General features: G+C 42.0%; 2 protein-coding genes across 4 annotated transcripts in view; both read left to right on the top strand.

The window, feature by feature from the left end:
• The first annotated feature begins 5,508 nt into the window (after positions 1-5,508).
• Positions 5,509-10,687, top strand: ptrh1.S (peptidyl-tRNA hydrolase 1 homolog S homeolog). 2 transcript variants are annotated; one of them, XM_018238310.2, is made up of 5 exons: positions 5,509-5,698; positions 6,679-6,898; positions 8,626-8,746; positions 9,818-9,863; positions 9,949-10,687. In XM_018238310.2, exons 1-5 carry the CDS (start codon positions 5,609-5,611, stop codon positions 10,159-10,161), a joined length of 690 nt encoding a protein of 229 aa, XP_018093799.1. In that variant the 5' UTR covers positions 5,509-5,608; the 3' UTR covers positions 10,162-10,687. The 2 variants fall into 2 exon arrangements, with proteins under 2 accessions (XP_018093799.1, XP_018093800.1); XM_018238311.2 differs by having other exon boundaries at positions 5,510-5,698; positions 8,647-8,746.
• A 5,017-nt stretch (positions 10,688-15,704) lies between these two features.
• LOC108702695 (protein FAM104A) overlaps positions 15,705-20,179 on the top strand; it is a 9,312-nt gene continuing 4,837 nt past the window's right edge. Inside the window, exons 1-2 of one of the 2 annotated variants that reach the window (XM_018238308.2) lie at positions 15,705-15,865; positions 16,056-16,215. In XM_018238308.2, coding sequence (XP_018093797.1) covers positions 16,199-16,215 — 17 coding nt within the window. In that variant the 5' untranslated portion in view covers positions 15,705-15,865; positions 16,056-16,198. The remainder of the gene's footprint in view (positions 15,866-16,055; positions 16,216-20,179) is intronic. The other variant, XM_018238309.2, reaches the window with a different exon arrangement.

Genomic DNA, 20,179 nt, shown 5'->3' with positions numbered 1-20,179 from the left:
AAAGGCTGTAATTGGCTATTCGATAACCCCTATGTGAACTGGCAGCCTACAGGAGGCTCTGTTTGGCAGCACATTTGGTTTTATGCAATCAAAACTTGCATCCAAGCCAGCAATTAAAAAATAAGCAACTGGGAGCAGCATCCAGTGGGTTGATGAGCAAGTTGTTGCTCCCAAGCCACTGGTTCGGGATTAGACAATCACTATTTGGTGTGCTGGTAGGGGTCTGTTTGCGCCTCTGTGTACTTGCAATGCCAAGGCATACACATTTTGAATCTAGTTCAGTTTGGAGGTCCTGCCTCCTTGGGGAATATCTCGGGCTAAGTTAGATGGGTGTAGCAGCAAGTAAAGTAGTCTTCTTCTCCCTCTAGTTTCCTACTTCCTGGCAGTAAGTTGCAGGGCAGCCATCAGGGAGGAGAGTTGTAGGGGGCCCGAGGGTAAGGGGGGCCAGGCCACGCCACACTTACTTGATTAGCCAGGCCCCCATCTTTCTGAGAGCTGCTGACTTCTGGAAGGCATGGACGTTTAAGGGGCCCTGGACACCAATTTTCTCATAATGTGGGGGGGGGGGGCCTGACAACCAATTTTGGCCACCAATTTTTTTCTCATGTGGGGTCCTAGCCACCAATATTTTTTAATGGGGGGCCCTGGCCACAAATGTTTTTTTTATGGGGGGCCCTGACCACTAATATCTTTTTATTAACATGTGGGGGCCAGGGGCCCAGGAAATTTTGTCGTATGGGGCCCTGCGATTTCTGATGGCGGTCCTGGTAAGTTATACCCCATGGCCCCTGTGTCCCATAGATCTCTGCAATAGAAGAGATCCCCTTTGAAGAGTCATGAAAATGTAAAACCTATAATTATTCTTAGTAGTATAATACATTTCATTAGTACAATACATCTATACTAGATTGCATCACATTTGTATTAAAAAAAACATTTGTACATTATAAAAACCTTGTATAAAATACAACTGTTGCTGCTGTAATTTTATTTACAAGTAGGTGCTACACAACAAGCAGTATATAAATTTTATATGCATTTATTCGTGTATTTTGTTGCTGTCTGATATTTTTATTCTAGGCTGTGGTCAAGACTTGGGGTAAACACTTGAATAGCAAGTGACTGACCGGACAAAAACTTGTGCTTTTCTGCAGGCAGAAATGCCACTGGGCATTTTATTATTCTTTATAGGCCTTTTATCTTTCTCTGCATTTAATCAGTGTACAGAGTATCGATGTACAGAGTATTATAGTTATTTAGTACTTTTTGAGAGTCTCATCACCTGCTATAACGTAGCTGTATAGTGTATACCATAAGTAATTTAAGCAATTCCTTAAAAAAAATGCTCGCATTTAGTCTGCCTTCATTTTTGTTAATGAAACATTTCAGTGTTACTAATCCTAAACAGGTGATCTTCCTGTTTATAGACCTAGTTACACCACAAATTGTTCATGGTCAGGCACATTTAACTTATGTGTACCAGTCTATAGTGCTGCTGTCTGCTCTCTTGAAAGCTGATTTCATCTAAACACCTCTTAGAGCCATTATATTTACCAGAGTAATCCAGATTAATTAAATACAAGGGAGGGATGAGACACAGGAGTCACCTGACTATTGCTTTGCTTGTTCGTGCCAAGAGCAGCAGATCCTCTCCACTTTTCAACTGCTGATGCATCATACTGCCTGACAAAGTACAACAGCAGATGAAAATGTTCATACCTGCCGATTCCTAAACTGACATTCATAGAATCCCGGAACTTTCTTTTGCTCCTCTCCACTTCTGCATGCAAATAAAATGCAGAGGTAAAATATAATACAGTTAGATATATAGAAGATAAAAGGAGAGAAAAGATTGCTGGGAGAGTAGAGAAGCATTAAACAGATAAAGAAGGTGGAGGCATCAAAGAGGGTTAAAGAGAAAATGAAGCTATTAAACAGCAGCAGATTACGGAATAGTGAGAGAATGATATACTATATGAAATAATTTTGGGTAATATAGAATATGATGGGATTTTATAGAAGATAAAATGAGAGAAAATATTGCTGGGAGAGAATTAGAAACGAGATAGAGAAGCATTAAACAGATAAAGAAGGTTGAGGCATCAGAGAGGGTTATTGAGAAAATGAAGGTATTAAACAGCAGCAGATTACAGAATAGTGAGAGAATGATATATATGAAATAATCTTGGGTAATATAGAATATGAAGGGGTTGTGCTACCCTCCTCTTAGTTCTGCACAACCCATCCTGCTAACCATCACTTTGCCTCTTGCATCTGTAGGGACCATAGGGTTAATATGGCCCATGGCTTTAATTCCCTACACTTCTTGATCTTCCTAGTTGCTGGGAAGATACCCATGTAGCTAGATGAAATTAGCATAGTTGTGCTATTGGCCAGGAGGCGCTGTGACCACACCTTTTCACACTTTGGTATAGTGAGTGAGAAGTGGTGGATCTTCCTCTTTGGCTGAGCCTGGGTACAGCAAGGCCCAGAAAAGCCATGTGCTCTAGAGGGACCTGTACCTCTGGAGAGAGAAGTCGGGGAGCAGAGACCCCTTGAATGAGGCTAGTGAGTGGCAGGAATATATTGTTATAGACTCTCTAGGAGAGTAAGGCAGTGAGGAAAGAGAGAAAGAGCAGCTTTGAGCTCCATCAAGGAGGTGTAGCAGGGAGTAGCTTCCCAGGCTGTAAGATTGCCTACAGTGAAGGGACCACAGTGGATAGGGTGTCAGGCATTAGGTTCTCTTCCCTGACCACTCCATTGGGTGGGATCCAGACCACATGTGAGGTATTTCTGCCTGGAGGTGTTGTACTGCCTTGACTACATCCTGAGGGAATGCACCTGCATCTACCTGTGGAGCTCTGTGTGAGCTATTTTTGTGCCATATATTCTGCAAATGCCTCTGTGCTGATGTAAGTACCCTGACTCTGACAAATAAACATTTATTCTGTTTGACTTCAAGAACCTCCTGGTGCCCACTCTCTTCCTGTTTTATTGCACAGTAGCCTTTGGGAGTTGAACTTACACTACACCACACCTAGGGTTGCCACCTTTGTAAAAAAATGTACCGGCCAGTGGGGGCGGGAACTAAAGGGGCAGAGCCGCGATGCAAAAGGGGCAGGCCACATTGGCGAGGGCAAGATGAGGGGAAAAACGACGTAAAAAGGGGCGGAGCCGCGACACAAAGGGGGCATGTTTATATAAAATATATCTGGAACGGTCTACTTCCTATGACGGACGAATGGCTAGTGTCAGAGGGTTGATATTTGTTACCCCCGCCCTCTATGACGCCATAATGCTATAGGGCCCAAGGCAGGATGGACTATAAGGGCTAATGGTCAACTGTGGACAATGGTCACTCATATAACTTATACTAGCCCATACAAATAAATGATCACCACTCTGTTACTTAGAAGAGTGTCAGCATAGTGTCAGCATGTCTCTTGGGGCCCCTTTTGCAGAAGTGTTGCTCAATTACTGGCTGTACCACAATGGCTATGTTTAGCCAACAGACGTCTACGAGGCTATGGACATTTGGAACCAGAAATCTCTTATGTTGCAAAACTGCACATCTTACAGGAATGTATAAATATATATGCCAGTAAGTCTCCTCGCCAGACCATGTATGGTATTTCCGTATACCCCTTGTCATAATTACTGTAAATGCCTTCTGAAAGCTATATAACGCTTGGACCAAGAGGTGTGTCTTTGGTAAGTCCTTGGGTGACATTATGTGTGTTACTCCAACAGCTTACCCAGACAAAACAGTTATGTTGTATTCTGTAAGAATAAATTGCCTGACTATTACTAAAGGTTTTCCTTTACTGAGTTTTGTCTTACACGAGGTCAAAAATGGTACTACTAAAAATACCATCAGGCAGGACCACATCAGCGAGGGCAAGATGAGGAAAAAAAAGTACGTTTCCACTCGAGGGCAAGGCCTTTTCTTAAGGGTATTACAAATTACAGGCAGCTACATTACCGGTAAATTTGTAATACCAGCCCCGGCCCTGGCAGGTGTTTTACCGGCTAGGCCGGTAGAATACCGGCCGGGTGGCAACCCTAACCACACCTGAAACTTCCAGTTAGCGAAGGCTCTAGCCTGGAGTGTCTGAGTCACATGTAACCCATGCTCTAAACCAGGCATATCCAAAGTGCGGCCCAGGGGCCAATTGCGGACCGTTTTAAAATTTACACCGGCCCTCAGCCTCCATCATGAAATTAATAATAATGAGGCCTCCCCCCCCAGCACAGTGCGAACAGGAATCCCATAGTAGTTATATTTGGGCACATTGGTGAAATGATCTGCCCAGGGCCGGAACTAGGGGTAGGCAGAAGAGGCACTTGCCTAGGGCGCAAAGGTTTTGGGGCGCCAGGCACATACCTCTTCTTCTGTCTTCCCCTAGCTCAGACCCTGGCAGTTTTTCCTCTTCGGCGCATACCTGCTCTCTTCCGCCCACACACGCTTGTGCGCTTGAGTCTTCACATCCTTAGCATCCTCGGTGTCCACTTGTGTGCTTCCGTGCATGCTTGTGTGTTTCCACGCATGTGCACGTACGCGCTTCTGGGCATGCGCACGTACGCGCTTCTGGGCATGCGCACGTACGCGCTTCTGGGCATGCGCACAAATGCTTGAGGAGTGGGCGACGTAGCCGGCTGGGTTGCCTAGGGCACCCAGCGGCTTGTCCCGGCACTGGATCTGCCACTTGGTCTATACTGCTGCCTGTGTGCTGAAGGTGTTAGCAATAGACACGTACTGGCACATAGTGACTCGCCAATCTCGCATACTTCTTTAGGGCTGAAGGTGTCAATAGACGTACTGATGTGCCAGTACAGTAAACTAAAGATGTATGGCGTCACTATGTTCCAGTAAGTATCTATTGCTAACACTTTCAGCACAAAGACAGCAGTATAGACCAAGTGGCAGATCATTTAACTAATGTGCCCAAATATTACTGCTACGGTTACGCGATTCCTGTAATTTAATGTTAATGGTCCAAAGAATGTCGGGCTGAATGGTCGGCCCCCGACACATTTTCACCTCACCAAATCTGGCCCTCTTGCAAAAAGTTTGGGCACCCCTGCTCTAAGCACTAGCTGGACATCCACATCATTAGCTGGAAGTTCCACATCATTAAACACCATTTGCCCTAATTATGCGCTACCTGCTCCAGCTTACCTTCCCATACAGCCCTTATATCCCCACACCCCAACCCACCCCCTCAAGCTGGCATGGAACCTACTGCTCCACAGAACTCCAGACCAGCCTACTCCAATCCACTCCTTCTGCTCAACACAATTTTGCTCCCATCCCTGCACAGCCCCCTCTACTTTCTGTCAGTCTTCTCCCATATCTGCACATCCACTCCTGCTCCCCACCAGACAGCCTGAGTCCAGCACTGTATGCAAAACTCCCACAACAAAACACTCTATGCTCCTATTACCATTTTTAACCTAAGTGCATAGCCCGCCCCCATGCCTGCCCCTCTGCTATGCTCTTCCCTCTGTTCCACCCACTCTACTGCCGATCACATGGCAGTGATGTCACTCCCACAGTAACCTGAAATGCCGGTATGTGCTGTGCAAGTGCTGCTGTACCCACGTGAATATGCTGTCACTTAAAAGTCTGTGTGCGCTCCGCCTTGGACGATGTCTTAGTAATGTGGCGTCTAAAAATCTTGAGGGACAAAGATTAATGGTAAATGGGCTTCTTGTCTTACAATGTGACATTTAACACTTATGTGACCAGACCTGGCAGCCATATTGGTATGGGAAATATGTGTAATTAACTATGAGAGGCAGTAGAGGTCATTTGTGACTGCAAGTGTATTGAGTCAAGTATGATTTTGATGGCTATCACCATGTTTTGCTCCTGACAATGCAGTGGTTTCAGCAGAATTCCGGCACCTTCGCTGTCACCAGGGGGAGTTGCATATGATGCCATTGCGGCTGATGCTGCAAAAACTGCACATGCATTTCAAAGTAAAATGTATGCATTTGAGTTGCAGTTTTGCTGGAAAAGCCACGATCCCCTCTAGGGTTGCCACCTGGCCGGTATTTTACCGGCCTGGCCGGTAAAAATGATGGCTGATCAATGTTATTAATAGGGAAAAAAGATAAATATATAGGAAGGCCGGTATTTTTTCCAGAAAAGGTGGCAACCCTATCCACTCACCATCTGTACATCACCCTTTAGATGTAACTGCACTGTACCAATTAATGCAGGACTCTGTGGGGACCCTGGAACTAGTGCCTTGGCAGGGAGGTGCCTCCAGGGTTTGCCTGTGTCAATAGGAACAGATGAATGCAGTGCCGTAAAGCACAACTATTACGGAACTGCACGGAGGACATGTTATCATAAGTACCTTGTGAATTATGCTGAAGGAAAAATATATATGTAGACAGAGAAAGAAAGAAGGAGATATGCATAGTTATTCTTTAGGTGATAAGCAATCTCCTGTACAATTCATTTATATGATTATGTTATTATTATTCTTAACATTTATTTATAAAGAGGCAAAATAACACAGCGCTGTACAATAAATGTATGTGTAAATTGAGAATACGATTAACCATAAAAAAACAACCATTAACCAATACAAGCGGTCCCTGTCCAAAAGTATGTTCTGTTTTGTTTAAGGTGTTGTAATTTAACCTTAATCATATGTCCATTAACAGGTGGTTGGACTGGGGAACTATATCATGGCAGGAACCCGGCACAGCATTGGCATGGCTGTGGTGAATCAGTTAGCCCGCAGACTGAATATTTCAGATCGGTGGAAGGCAGACAAAAAAACAGGAGCAGACCTTACTGACACTGACATTGATGGGATGCACATTGTGCTAATGAAACCCCGCCAGTTCATGAATCTTAATGGAAAGAGTGTGGCAAATGCAGGTATTTAAGTGCTCACTTTCAAATATGTGTGTTTTTTTACTTACAATGCATTTTGTTGCCATGATCAATCCCCTCCACAGCATGCAACTACATGTCAGACTAATACAATATGAATGTGAATCATCACTTCATGTGAGTGTAAAATCGATGGGTATTGCCACCAGTAATCTACATATATTGCAGTTTCCTAACATTTTGTAGCCCTTGCTGGAGGAGATTAAGTATAAGGGACAAAATATTCAGTTTACCATTGCTGTCACTCAACAGTTGTGGCAGATTGAAAATCCAGAGTAAAGGCAATCTCAGGAGGTGCAGGAAATCCCTGCCCTTAAAGGAGAAGGAAAGCTAAGGAGGCATTTTATTGCGAATAGATTAGCTGCAATAGTGCAAGCTAGAATGCTATGTTTATTCTGTAGAATGTTTTACCATACCTGAGTAAAAAGCACTAGAATCTCTCTGTTTGTTTGGGATAGCAGCTGCAGTATTAGCTTGGTGTGACATCACTTCCTGCCTGAGTCTCTCCCTGCTCACTTATAGCTCTGGGCTCAGATTACAGCAGCGAAGAGAGGGGGGGGAGAGGAGCAAATTGAGCATGCTCATGCCCGGCGCAAGGAGGCCTAAGCTGAAGGCAGGAAGTCTGATACAGATGCCCATGTGTACACAATAGAAGGAAAGAAATGCAGTGTTTCTTTTGACTCAGAGCAGCACTACTTTGAGGATTTACTGGTATATTTAGGTTGACCTTTCTGGTAAGGCTTACTTAGTTTTAATCTTTCCTTCTCCTTTAAAGGAAAACTATACCCCCCAAACAATGTAGGTCTCTATTAAAAGATACTGAGTAAAACAGCTCATGTGTAAAACCCTGCTTCATGTAAATGAACCATTATCATAATAATATACTTTTTTAATAGTATGTGCCATTGGGTAGAAAATAGAAAATTGCCTTTTTAAAAAATAAGGGCCGCCCCCGAAGATCGTAAGATTCACTGTGCACACATACAAACCAGATGTAAGGTCACATGAGCCAATTAACAGACAGAGTTCTGCCTTTTGCTTCCTCACTTCTTCCTGTTACAGTTAGTGTTGTAGTATTTCTGGTCAGGTGATCTCTGAGGCAGCACACAGACCATCACAAAATGGTGGTTCAAGGCAAGAGATGTAAAAGGGCAATATTTATGTAAATATATATTCCAGTTTGGTAAGATTCTTTAATATGTCATTCAATTTGATATAAACTGTCTGTTGCTTAAGTATTCATTTTGGGAGTATAGTTTTCCTTTAATGCCTGCAATAGCACAGGATATAAGGACAAGGCCCCATTGGCTGCGGCCCTCGCCTCCTAATGCTTTCTAACTTGCAAGTCTGAATGACACATGAGTTAGGTCAAGAGTGGGGAGAGCTCTTCTCCAGGTTGTAGACTCTGCCCTCCAAAATGGAATTCAGAGGCCTGTTTACAAGAGAACACAGTGTGCAAAAAAAAATATGCCAACATTGTGGGGGGGTTTTATTTTGTGGATGCTTAAACAAGCAGGATGGGGGGTTGGAGTTTGCTCCATACTACAGAACAACCTGCTGTTTGATCTACTTATGTTCATACAGATCTATGAAATATGGCACTGAACTTGTTATTGCCTTGTGATTTCTCTTGCTTCTTTCACTAAGCTTCATTTCCATTTAAATACAAGCCGCTTTTATAATTACTGCTTTTTCTGGGTATTTCTTTTTAGTAATACATCTGTTTCCCATAGCTACCAAGTTTCAACTAAAACCTGAGAATATTTATCTCCTGCATGATGAGCTGGACAAGCCTCTTGGCAAGGTATCCCTGAAGTTTGGAGGAAGTGACAGGTAATCCAATTCAATAAAATTTCAGAAAGCTTAAATGTAAATAAACTATACTTGTAGGTTTATTACAAGGTGTATTCTCTTACTTTTTACTATAACAGCATTTATAATGGGATAACAGAAAAGCATGCACATATAGAGTACAACATTCATTCACCAATTTATTATCAGTGATGGCAAAACCAGTACATTTAAAGGGGTATCCTTCAGAGGTCACTGTAGAAGATGATATCTAATATAAGTAATTATAAAACAACTGGACTTGCTGAGTAATTATTGAAGATGTTTCACTATTCATCTGAGCAGCTTCTTCAGTTCAACTGACTGGAGTTCAACTGACTGGAGTTCAACTGACTGGTGTGGGAAATTCTCGGCATTTAAACTCTTCCACTAATCCAGTAACAATGGCACAAGTCTTGATTCTGTGTAGTTACTTAGATGGGATTACCAATGTGTCATGCAACTCCTAGAAAAAGGTGTTAATTGCGAGAGTTGCATGAATGGATGTGTGAAGTGTTCTGGAACCGCCGGGGTACAGATGTGAGAACAGCATTGTAGAAGATGATAAAACAATGTTTTTTCTTTTAATCTTGTATCTGGGTTTTTCTAACAGAGTAGAGGCTCTGTCAGGCCATCCAAACATTACAAGTCAGGGAAGTTCCCCTATGTCAGGTTCTAATAAGTGATATATGACTAATAATGGTGTGGCATTAGTTTGCTGGTTGTAGGCCTGTGGTGTTTACAGGGAGAACTACAAACAAACTGGAAATAATGATAATGGCATTGTCAGGCACATGGTTTCCTTTTCTTAGAAAGGGAGGGTGTGATGGCAAACTGGGAAGAGAAATATGACCACCACAGTTGTCCATGAGAGAACCATATTACTGTACCCTTTCCTCTGTGGGTAACTATTTTTTATTATAGTAAGTATGGAGTTTTAAAGGGATATTGTTTGCTTCACTTCCTTTACAGTAAATATAAAGGCTTAGACTATCACGTCCCATGGAAACCTTTAGTTTACATGTATATACTAGAAGTCTGTTATAATACACAATTATTTTCTCTTTGTTATAGAGGCCATAAAGGTGTTCGCTCTTGCATAACAAGCCTGCAGTCAAATGTAAGTTTTTGGGTTTTTTTTTTACATCCTTAAAGACATTTGAAACTGTGCTTCTAGTTCTGATGTAGTCTGCCATTTTCTGTAGATCATGACCCGTCTGTTAGTTGGCATTGGACGTCCTGCTGATCGCTCCTCAGTAGAATGGCATGTTCTTGGGCGGTTCACCAAGGCTGAGCAAGACCTTCTACCAGATATTTTGGAGAGGAGTGTAGACCTGGTGCTATCACACATCAAACAAAACACTGGATCAGAGCCTTCCAGAAAACCTGCAACCTCGCAGGACCCCATCAAGTCCTGAGAGGAAGAAATGCACAAAATTATGACTGATACTCACTGATATTGATTACAGCTTTATCCAGGGAAATGTGTGTCGAAGGCCAGTATCCTGCCTTGAGGTGTTTATATGTTCAAGAAAAACTTTTTGCAAAAATATTTCTAAATCATACATGACTTGGAATGCGTTCTGCTGCCTTGTAATGGGAATAACACTCGCACACCCTTTGTGCTGATAATAGTGATAAGCTTGGTGCCCAGTGTTTGGAGGATACGGCAACCTCCTGATACTTGTAAAGAAACACACTGGCACAAAAGACGTGTAGTTGCAAAAGTTTTTCTGCTGCCTTGTTCCTGTAACATTTTTTGGATTTACATAGTGGACCTGCTCAATGATTTTCTGTGCCAAATGATGTAGTATTGTATTCATCAGAAAAACACAGGCTCAAAATACAAGAAACAAAATCTAGCTTATATGTATGTCATTGATATAATTACTTTTTATATTGAAATAATAGAAAAGCAAAAATAAAAATGTCCAGAATGATATTTTTACAAAACACTGCTTATGCTTGCCTATGTCTGTTTTGTTCATTATGAAATGTTATATTTTTATCCTCCTTCTTTTTTACATACAGATTTTTCTTGGTCTGCTTTGTGTTTCTCTTTCTTTAATTTTCTGATCCCAAGTTCTTCACTACTTCATCACATCTATTGTCACCTACCGGCTTGCTTTCCTCATTTTCTTGTTTTCGGCTTCTCTTTCCCATCAAATAAGGGAAAACTGTGGTGGAGATCAGGCAGAAATAAAAGAAAAAAGGAAAGTAGAATAGAAAGGAAGTGGTGTGAGAGAAGAGATGACCTTCCCATAATTTATCACATCGTTCATATCAGTTTTCATAGTTTTGTGGATATTGGGTTTCCAGAAAAGAGACTTACCGTATATACTCGTGTATAAGCCGACCCGTGTATAAGGCGAGGTACCTAATTTACCTAAGAAAACTGGAAAAATTTATTGACTCGTGTATAAGCCTAGGGGTGAGAAATTATTTTAGGACATGGCCAATTTAAAGCTTTAACGTTGCTGCTTACTCACTGATCTGAAGCATGCATTAACTCCTCCATGCTGCTGCACATACTTCTCCCCCCTCCTCGCTTAATTCTGCTCCAGCCCCTGCCCTCTCAGCTCTTGTCAATCAGTCCTCCCTCTTCAGCCCTTCCCCTCCGTGCTCAAATCACAATGGTAGCTCTTCTTTCTGACAGGCACCATAAAGTATTTAAAAAGTACCGTATAACTCCAGAGCTGCAGCCCCTCCCGCAACTGAAATCAGGCTACAGTGAAGCGCAGGATACGAACGGAATGTCCTCCTCCTTTCCCCCTATTACGAGGCTTCAGCGTCCCAGGGCAGCGTCAGAGACTCCCTGTACAGGTGTGTGCTCGTATCACAGAGTGAGCGCGCACCTCATCCCGTCTCGAGCGCTCCTCTTCTAAACTCTTGTGCGCTCCTGCGCGCAATACGGTAATGCGCACACATTGTCCCACATCTCCTGCGCAAAAAGGGGAAGGGCTGAGGAGTACTGTGTGACGAGAGCTTAGAGGGGAGGGGCTGAGGAAGCCACGAGCGGGGAGAAGTATGGGCAGCACGGAGGAGTCACTGCACACTGAGTAAGCGTCAACCTTTTTAGCTGACCCGCGTATAAGCCGAGGTAGAGTTTTTCAGCACATTTTGGGTGCTGAAAAACTCAGCTTATACGCGAGTATATACGGTAACCATTTATTACAGAAAGTATGTTGACAGGTGGGAGCTTGTGAGCTGCAATTCAAGATGTGTCTTGAAATCGCTCTTAACCTCTGAGCTTTTTAGACCCTGGAAAATCACTGTGCAGAAGCTTAACTGGACAGGCTGCTTTGAATAGCAAGGGTTCACTCTACCTTCGGATGACACATAAGCAGCAGAAATTACCTTAATTACCATCAAACTACTCAAAGCCAGGCCCGGACTGGCAATCTGTGAGTTCTGGCAAATGCCAGAGGGGCTGCTATAAGGTCCCATAGGAAGTCAGTATTTAGTGGGCTGTTTGGGCCTCTCTGTGGGCTGATTGGGCCTCTGTGTACCTGAAATGTGAGGGCCTATTTTAATTCTCAATCCGGACCTGCTCAAAGCATTGCATCATACCTGACAAGGCATTGGAGACCCAAACAAGCTCCAATTGCTTCTTAGATGGATTCCTGGCCCTGACGCGACCTTTCAACTAACCCCTACAGCAAAGGGCCCTACCTATGACTCTGCTCTGCTTGATACATTTAAAGCCATGTTGCAACTGGTATTGTCTTCCACAGCAGCTATTTCCGCAGACATTGCTAAACTGTAGAAGCTCGGGCAAAGCAGAGAAGTCATTGAACTCAAACAATACATTTCTACTTGAAGCTGGCTATGAAGTACTCTTTAGGTGGTACCTCATGGATAAGAGTGTACAATTCAATATATGTTGTCTTGAACGTTAACCCACAAAAAGACTTATATGTTGCATTGATAGGCGCTTTACCAGAAGGCGCTATTAACACTCAGAGACATAGTAACATAGTAAGTCAGGTAGAAAAAAGACACCTCCATCAATTTAGGTATGAATCCAAAGCGTACAATGAGATCCTCTGCATACAGACTCCAAAGTGGGCCAATCAAACTCCATGTTTAAAATCTTCAAAGCTTTATTGAACAATTGTTAAAATAAAAAAAAAAAAAGATCGGGCAGGGAGAGAGCACGGTTTTATGCATTTCGCGACCAATGCGAGTCACTTCATCAGAAGCCTGTTATTATAATATATATCTGGAACGGTCTAATTCCTAAGACGGACAAATGGCTAGTGTCAGAGGGTTGATAGTTGTCACCCCCGCCCTCTATGACGCCATAACGCTATAGGGCCCAAGGCAGGATGGACTATAAGGGCTAATGGTCAACTGTGGACAATGGTCACTCATATAACTTATACTAGGCCATACAAATAAATGATCTCCACTCTGTTACTTAGATTCCAGAGTGTCAGCATAGTGTCAGCATGTCTCTTATGCCCTTTTGCAGAAGTGTTGCTCAAATTACTGGAAATACCACAATGGCTATGTTTAGCCAATAGCTGATTGCTAGACTGTGGACAGTTGGAACCAGAAATCTCTTATGTTGCAAAACTGCACATCTTACAGGAATGTATAAATGTATATGTCAATAAGTCTCCTCTCCAGACCATGTATGGTGTTTCCGTGAACCCCTTGTCACAATTACTGTAAATGCCTTCTGAAAGCTATATAACGCCTGGACCAAGAGGTGGGTCTTTGGTAAGTCCTTGGGTGACATTCTGTGTGTTACTCCAACAGCTTACCCAGACAAAACTGTTATGTTGTATTATGTATGAATAAATTGCCTGACTATTACTAAAGGTTTTCCTTTACTGAGTTTTGTCTTACACAAGGTCAAAAATGGTACTACTAAAAATACCATCAAGCCTTCTTGTACACTTTGGATTCTTACTGAATTTTCCCCGGGAGCCAGAAGGGGAGTGATCCGTCTGCTGTGATGAGCCATTCCCCTTTATTTTCTTCTATGGCAGCGTTTACTTCTTTTGTGACTTCCATAAAGTTCAAACTTGTCAGTGAAAGAATTCCACAACTCTCATTGTAAAAAAAACCCTTTCTGACTATTTAGACGGAACTGCCTTTCTTCTAATCGGAAAGGGTGCCCTTGTGTCAACTGGAAGAACCTACTAGTAAATAAAGCATTTGAGATTATTATATGATCCCCTTATATATTTATACATAGTTATCATATTAAGTGCCTCTTCTCCAGTGTAAACAACCCCATACATTTTACCAGCTTAGTTGCCCTTCTCTGGACACTTTCCAATTCAATAATATCCTATTTGAGTGTATCAAATATTTTGGCAAAACTCATCATAAAAAGCAATCACATTTGCCTGGCATGACCTATCCTTCATAAAGCCATGCTGATTACTGCTCATAATGCCATTCTCCAGAACATAATTTTGAATGTGATTCCTAAACAAGCCATTAAGTAATTTGCCCACTGATTAATTTAGATGATTAATAAATTAAAAATTCTTTTGCTTCTATACAGGGGTTGGAAGGATCCTGTAAATCTTCCTCCATAATCTACTTAAAGTGATACTAACGCGAAAAAACGACTTTTTAAAATATGAATGTACATTTAAAGTTACCTATAGGTCATGTTGATCATTTTTTGCTGAGAAGTCTGTTTTTGTAAATAATTTTTAGTTGATAAAAGTCAAATTAAAGTGCCACACTCACACTGATCCGCTGTTTGGAGCATCGGGTGCATGCTGTAATCATCTCTGCAGAGGTAAAATCCACATGAAAATAATTGCTGCAGCAGCACTCCTATCTTTGATTTAAACTTTTATTTGTGCAAATAACACGGCAACGTTTTAGTTGATGTTCCTAAACCTGACTGTTTTGTCAACCTGACTGTCCCATCTCAGCCTGTCAGTTAAAGTTTCTAATGCTAACAGACTTCTGCTGCACAAATATGGCAGCCCCCTCATAGATGAGTACAGGGAATCAGATGGGTAATGTAAAAACTTTGAGCAAATACTTTATGGAAAATTATAAGTAGCAAACAAAGCCTATATTATGAAAGATGTAAACATGGTTTAATTTCTGGTGTCAGTAGCTCTTTAAACCTAAGATCAAGTGGATCTTCATAAATAAAAAGCTTATCACTATTGTACTGGATATATAGCCATTGTTGTAAAAGTATGGCAACCCTGCATAGATTATCGGTTTCGGAGTACGTTACCTCCCCATCTACTATCACAATAACTTATAAGAGAGCAAAGTCGAACTATTACTATTTCTGTTAATCTTACTTGTTAAGACTGTTATGGTTTTATTTATTTATTTTCCATTTCCCTTTTTACTGTGCGGGCTATTTCGTTCAACTGTGCAATCGTTTGCCCCGGGAAATTTGAAGAAAGAAGCCGGAAGAGGATCGCTCCACAGTGCTCACTGGTATAAGCCCAGGCCGGTGCAGTTTTCTGCTGATAGACGCACCGGCCTGGGGTTTCAGGTAAGTCAATACAATCACTTGGAGGTGCCTATTATTTGGCACCCCCAAGTGCAAGAAACCTTCTCCTTTAACACTGTCAATGATGTATTGCTGCCTTGTAGCCCTGGTCTACTCTTGATATTCACCCATACTCAAAAAAACGTACACTCTCTTCCTCTCACGCCACCATGAAGAAATGAGCCTAAAAGCTTTATCTTACTTTTGGTTAATTTTACCTATAGAACTGTTTGTGCCTGCATGTTAAACAATAAGGCCCTACTTTCATAAAGATCTTTTACAGAAAGAACTGGGACAAAGGATTGGACTTTTTTTTAATTCTTTTTTTTTTTTTGCAGTAGGGGAAAATATGACGTGCGCAAGCTGCGCAGCACAGAATACCGTACTTTCTGTACACTTTCAACTTGTTTGTTTGCTTGTTACTGTCAAAACGCCGCTACGTGCCGCGTCATTGTGCTATAATACGTGTGACGTGGTCAGTCTCGCGATACGAGACTTGCGCTGCCTTGACTAGAGAGCCGGCAGGAGTCTGGGAGCTGTACGCCTAAACAGCGATCCGGGACTGAGGGCTTTGAAGAGAGATTCAAGAGTGTCCCGCAAAAAAGCGGGACTGTTGGGCGGATTTGTATTCCAATGTTAGTCACCGGCATTAGGGTCTGTGGGGAAGGAACGTTTCAATTTAAATTGATTTATTTCTATAGTGGCTGAATGTTGGTTCACAGAGTAGAAATAGTCTAGAGGGGCCTGTTCAGAAGAGATAATAGTCATAGAGAGGAAGACGTTATCTACAGATATTGTCCAAATAAATTCTCTTTTTCCTGCCAGATCAGGGCAAACAAGTAAAACAGTGTGAAGAAATCCTCCAGGGGCGCGGGTGCGGTTTGCTCTTTCCAGTCACTTCAGTGTAAGAAGTAGACCCAGCGCCTGTCCTTTCTCTGCCGTGGATCACTACTCAGCACAGGGCCCAAATGTTGCCAGACAGCAGGTAAGGAAATGCTTCTGTTACTGTGCAATCATACAGGCCTTTGTGCTTGTGGCATCGGGGCATATAGATGGCGAATCTGCTCACTAGTGTGTTTGCCTTTTTTCGTGTTTTTATGTTTGTTGTAGGATGAATACTGCTGTGTCCCTAACAGTCACTGCTGTAAACTTGAGTCATTTATAAAGTGTCCCCTAAATGGCACAAGAGGGGCATTAAAGGGATGGTGGTGTTTTTATTTTTTCATTACACTGCAAATAATTCAATCTACCACATAAAGTTTCATTCCTAAAGCTGGCCACAGACGCAAAGATCCGATCGCAAGCATCAATGTACGGTCGTAATCCCCATCTCCCGATCAAATAAAGTAGAAAAGAACAGATCAATGTTCTGCCCCTGACAGCAATCATATGAAAGTTATGTCCGCCCAAAGCTAGTGACAGTCTTCCACTGAAAATCGTACGATCGGCAATACATGCAGAGATATTATCGGCAACCGACAGAAATCTTTTAACCTGTCTGTCCGCTGGATGAAAAATGTGCGGGACTCTCCACACACGGTCCGATCCACACATGGTCAGATCTTTGCGTCTATGGCCAGCTTAACCCAACAAGTTGTAAAATTGGTGCGTAGGCAGCCATCTCAGGTCATTGTGCCTGGTCATGTGCTTTCAGAAAGAGCCAGTGCTGCACTATGGAACTGCTTTCAGGAAGGCTATTGTTTCTCCTACTCAATGTAACTGAAGCAGTGGGACATGGATTTTCACTATTCAGTCTTGTTCTTATATCTACCAGCGAGTTATTTAGTTACATTCCCATTGTTCTGCTGATGAGCTGTTGAGGGGGGAAGAAGTGGTTATATCACTCCAATGTGCAATGCAGTAAAGACTGACTAAAGTTTACCAGAGCACAAGGCACATGACTGGGGGGCACCTGGGAATAGAGTCCTGCACGGGTCCATTTTTTGGAACCCATACCCGACCTGTACCCGCAACCCACTACCCGACCCACAAGTACTTTATCCCCAACCGGGACCCCTGACCTGCTGACCATTAAGAATCAGGAAGTGCTGTCATTGTAAACTGGAAGTGACATCATCAGAAGTAGACGTGATCAGAAAAAAAGCGTAAAAGTCACTATTGAGAAGACCCGCGGCCCGACCCGCGTCTATGTCCGCACCTGGAACTTCTAGCCGCAACCCACAGGGTACCGCAGGTCTTTGCGGGTAACCCCCAGGTATCCGACCCGCTGCAGGACCCTACCTAGGAAACTACACGGGTGATTGTGTAGTATACTGCGCAACAAAATACATTGTATAAGTCCGATGTAGTCCAAATGTAATGGCACTGATAGAGATTTTTTTTTTCCGTTTGAATACATTGAATGTCAAATGTAGATGCCCAAACAAGCTACAGGTATGGGATCCAATCCAGAAAGCTCCAAATTACAGAGAGGCCGCCTCCTATAGACTCCATTTTATCCAAATAATCCACTTTTTGAAAAATGATTTCCCTTTTTCTCTGTAATAATAAAACAGTACCTTGTACTTGATCCCAACTAAGATATAATTAATCCCTGCTGGAAACAAAACCAGCCTATTGGGTTTGTTTAATGTTTACATGGTTTTCTAGTAGACTTAAGGTATGAATAACCCTTAGCGAACACACTGAATGGATGTTGACACAGAAATGTGCTGTTGAAATTGAAAATAAGTGTTTGTAGCTAATTTGAATAGATCAGTCACAAACAAAAGGGAGGGGATTGATCTTCTGGCCCCTTTTTTCATATGTAATTTAGTTTGCAAGTGCATGTATGTGTAAAAACGGGGTTTTAGTTACAAAGTTATGATTATAAAATTTAAGCCACCATGCCACATCAAGGGAGACCCCTTAATTTGGTCCTAAATATTTGTCATATTTTTCAAAGGCTGGCACCTCCCTGCATAGTATAATTTCTTAGGATAAGTGTCTCCTGACCTAGACATTTGTTTTATTCAGAGGGCTGTCCTCCCCCACCATTAAGTTGTATAGAGAGAGAATGCCAAGACCACAGCATTGGTTCCACATGCTTAATCCATTTTACCAATTTATGGTCAACTTTGTAATAGGGACCTTTTAGTGTAAGCTCCACTGGACCAGAGACTGATATGAATGATCAACAATCTCTGTAAAGTCCTGTGAAATATCTTGCTGCTAAGGGTTTATATTAACTGCTACTTTGTCATTTCCCTTGACACATTTGGCATTTGACACTCGTAAACAGTAAATTAAATATAAGGATATTCGATGACCATATACATACATTTATTCAGGTCATGGAACTCCGATATAATATAAATAAAGTTTTAGTGATTCGTGTGACAAATATAACATCACTGCTCACCGTTATAACTGATGACATCACTAGTCACCATTTATAAGGATATAATTTACAAGATATTCATGGCTTTTGTATATTATAATAATGCATTCCCTGCCTCTAAATTTAAGGATATTAGCAGTCACCTTGGAGATCCGTGCCCTTTATAAAACATTTTATTCATGGAACTCCCAGGTGACCTGACATGCCCATATATTTTACAGTGGGGGTTTATTTCTCACCGATGTGGATATAACTACATTCAGTTGGTAGTTGTACTGTAGGTGTACATGTGGGATATTGATTACTTTTGATCTTTCTAGATTTCTATTTTAGGTGGCCGATAAGTCCAGTCCAATTAATTTGAATGGTATACTTGTAGTAGTAGCAGGGCCGCCATTAGAAATCACGGGGCTCCGTACAACAGCCCCCAAGCTCCACCACAGTTAAAAAAACACACAGACATCAGGGCTAAAAATGGTAAACTGCACCCCACACACAAGTTATAAAAAGCCATTGATGGTCAGGGCCCCCTTACAAGTTAAAAAAAACTCTGGGGCCCCAGGGAATATTGAAAAAAAAAAAAAAATTGGTGGAAGGGGCTTTAAAAATAAAACATTGGTGGCTAGGGCTTTAAAAAATAAAAAAAACACACATTGATGTTCAGTAGAACTAAACTTGTGGCTTCAGGACTTCGGGTTCGGCTCTTTTTGTCCCTTTGTGTCTTTTTGTGGCTTCGGGATGTCAAGATCGGCTCTTTTCATCACTTCGTGTCTTTTCGCTGCATTGGGACATCAAGATCGGCACTTTTTGTCACTTCGGGTCTTGTGGCTTCGGAACGTCAAGTTCGGCTCTTTTCACGGCTTCGGGACGTCAAGATCGGCTCACTTCGGGTCTTTTCGGGACTTCGGCAGATCGCTCTTTTCGTGACTTTGTGACTTCATCCGTTCTGGACTTTGGCTTTTCGGAACAGGACTTACAAAGAGGCAGCATGGCTTCGGCGATGCCCAGGGGGCCCCAACTATTTAAAAAACTGCAGCACAGCCGGGCCCCCCTTCAGTTGTAACTCCTGATGGCGGCCCTGAGTAGTAGTTGTAGTGGTACTGGCCCTAGTGCACCTAAGATGTTAATCTGCAGTACATTTATTAATTCCTTTACATTGTCAGCTCTCTTCTCTCTTCTCATTCTACTTATGCTCGAAACCAGACAGCGCTTTAAATGACACACTGTAAGATAAATAGTAGAAGAATAGTAGAAAAATAAGTAAAAAAAATAACATCAACTTCCCTGTGTCACAGACATTTTATTGGGTAGTCAGATATACAGTAGTATATAGCCACACTTTTATTACATGAAAATGTCATACAATTGTGTGTATGGAGCTCTTGAGTTTAGGATAGTTTATTGAACAATAGTGAAGGAGAGACCAACTGCCATGTGTGGGTATAGGATCTGTTGTCCAGAATTCTCAGGACCTGGGCTAATCTGGGTCTATATACCTTAAATCTGCTAAAAAAATTTTAACATTAAAGTTTTTTTTTTATTATTAAAGACTGAAAGTTAAAAACTTGAAAAAAAAATTTTTTTCTATAAATCCAAATTTTTAGTTGGG

The sequence above is a fragment of the Xenopus laevis genome, chromosome 9_10S (assembly GCF_017654675.1).
Source record: "Xenopus laevis strain J_2021 chromosome 9_10S, Xenopus_laevis_v10.1, whole genome shotgun sequence".
Taxonomy (NCBI): Eukaryota; Metazoa; Chordata; class Amphibia; order Anura; family Pipidae; genus Xenopus; species Xenopus laevis.
Note: the sequence above shows the minus strand (reverse complement) of the source record. Positions and strands in the feature narration are given on the sequence as shown.

What these genes read in the sequence shown, in the direction of transcription:
- ptrh1.S (XM_018238310.2), top strand. Translation starts at nt 5,609, where the DNA reads ATGCTGTCACTTAAAAGTCTGTGTGCGCTCCGCCTTGGACGATGTCTT. An exon ending in TTGAGGGACAAAGATTAATG is followed by an intron (nt 5,699 to 6,678) that starts GTAAATGGGCTT and finishes GTCCATTAACAG; the next exon opens with GTGGTTGGACTGGGGAACTA. An exon ending in AAGTTTGGAGGAAGTGACAG is followed by an intron (nt 8,747 to 9,817) that starts GTAATCCAATTC and finishes TCTTTGTTATAG; the next exon opens with AGGCCATAAAGGTGTTCGCT.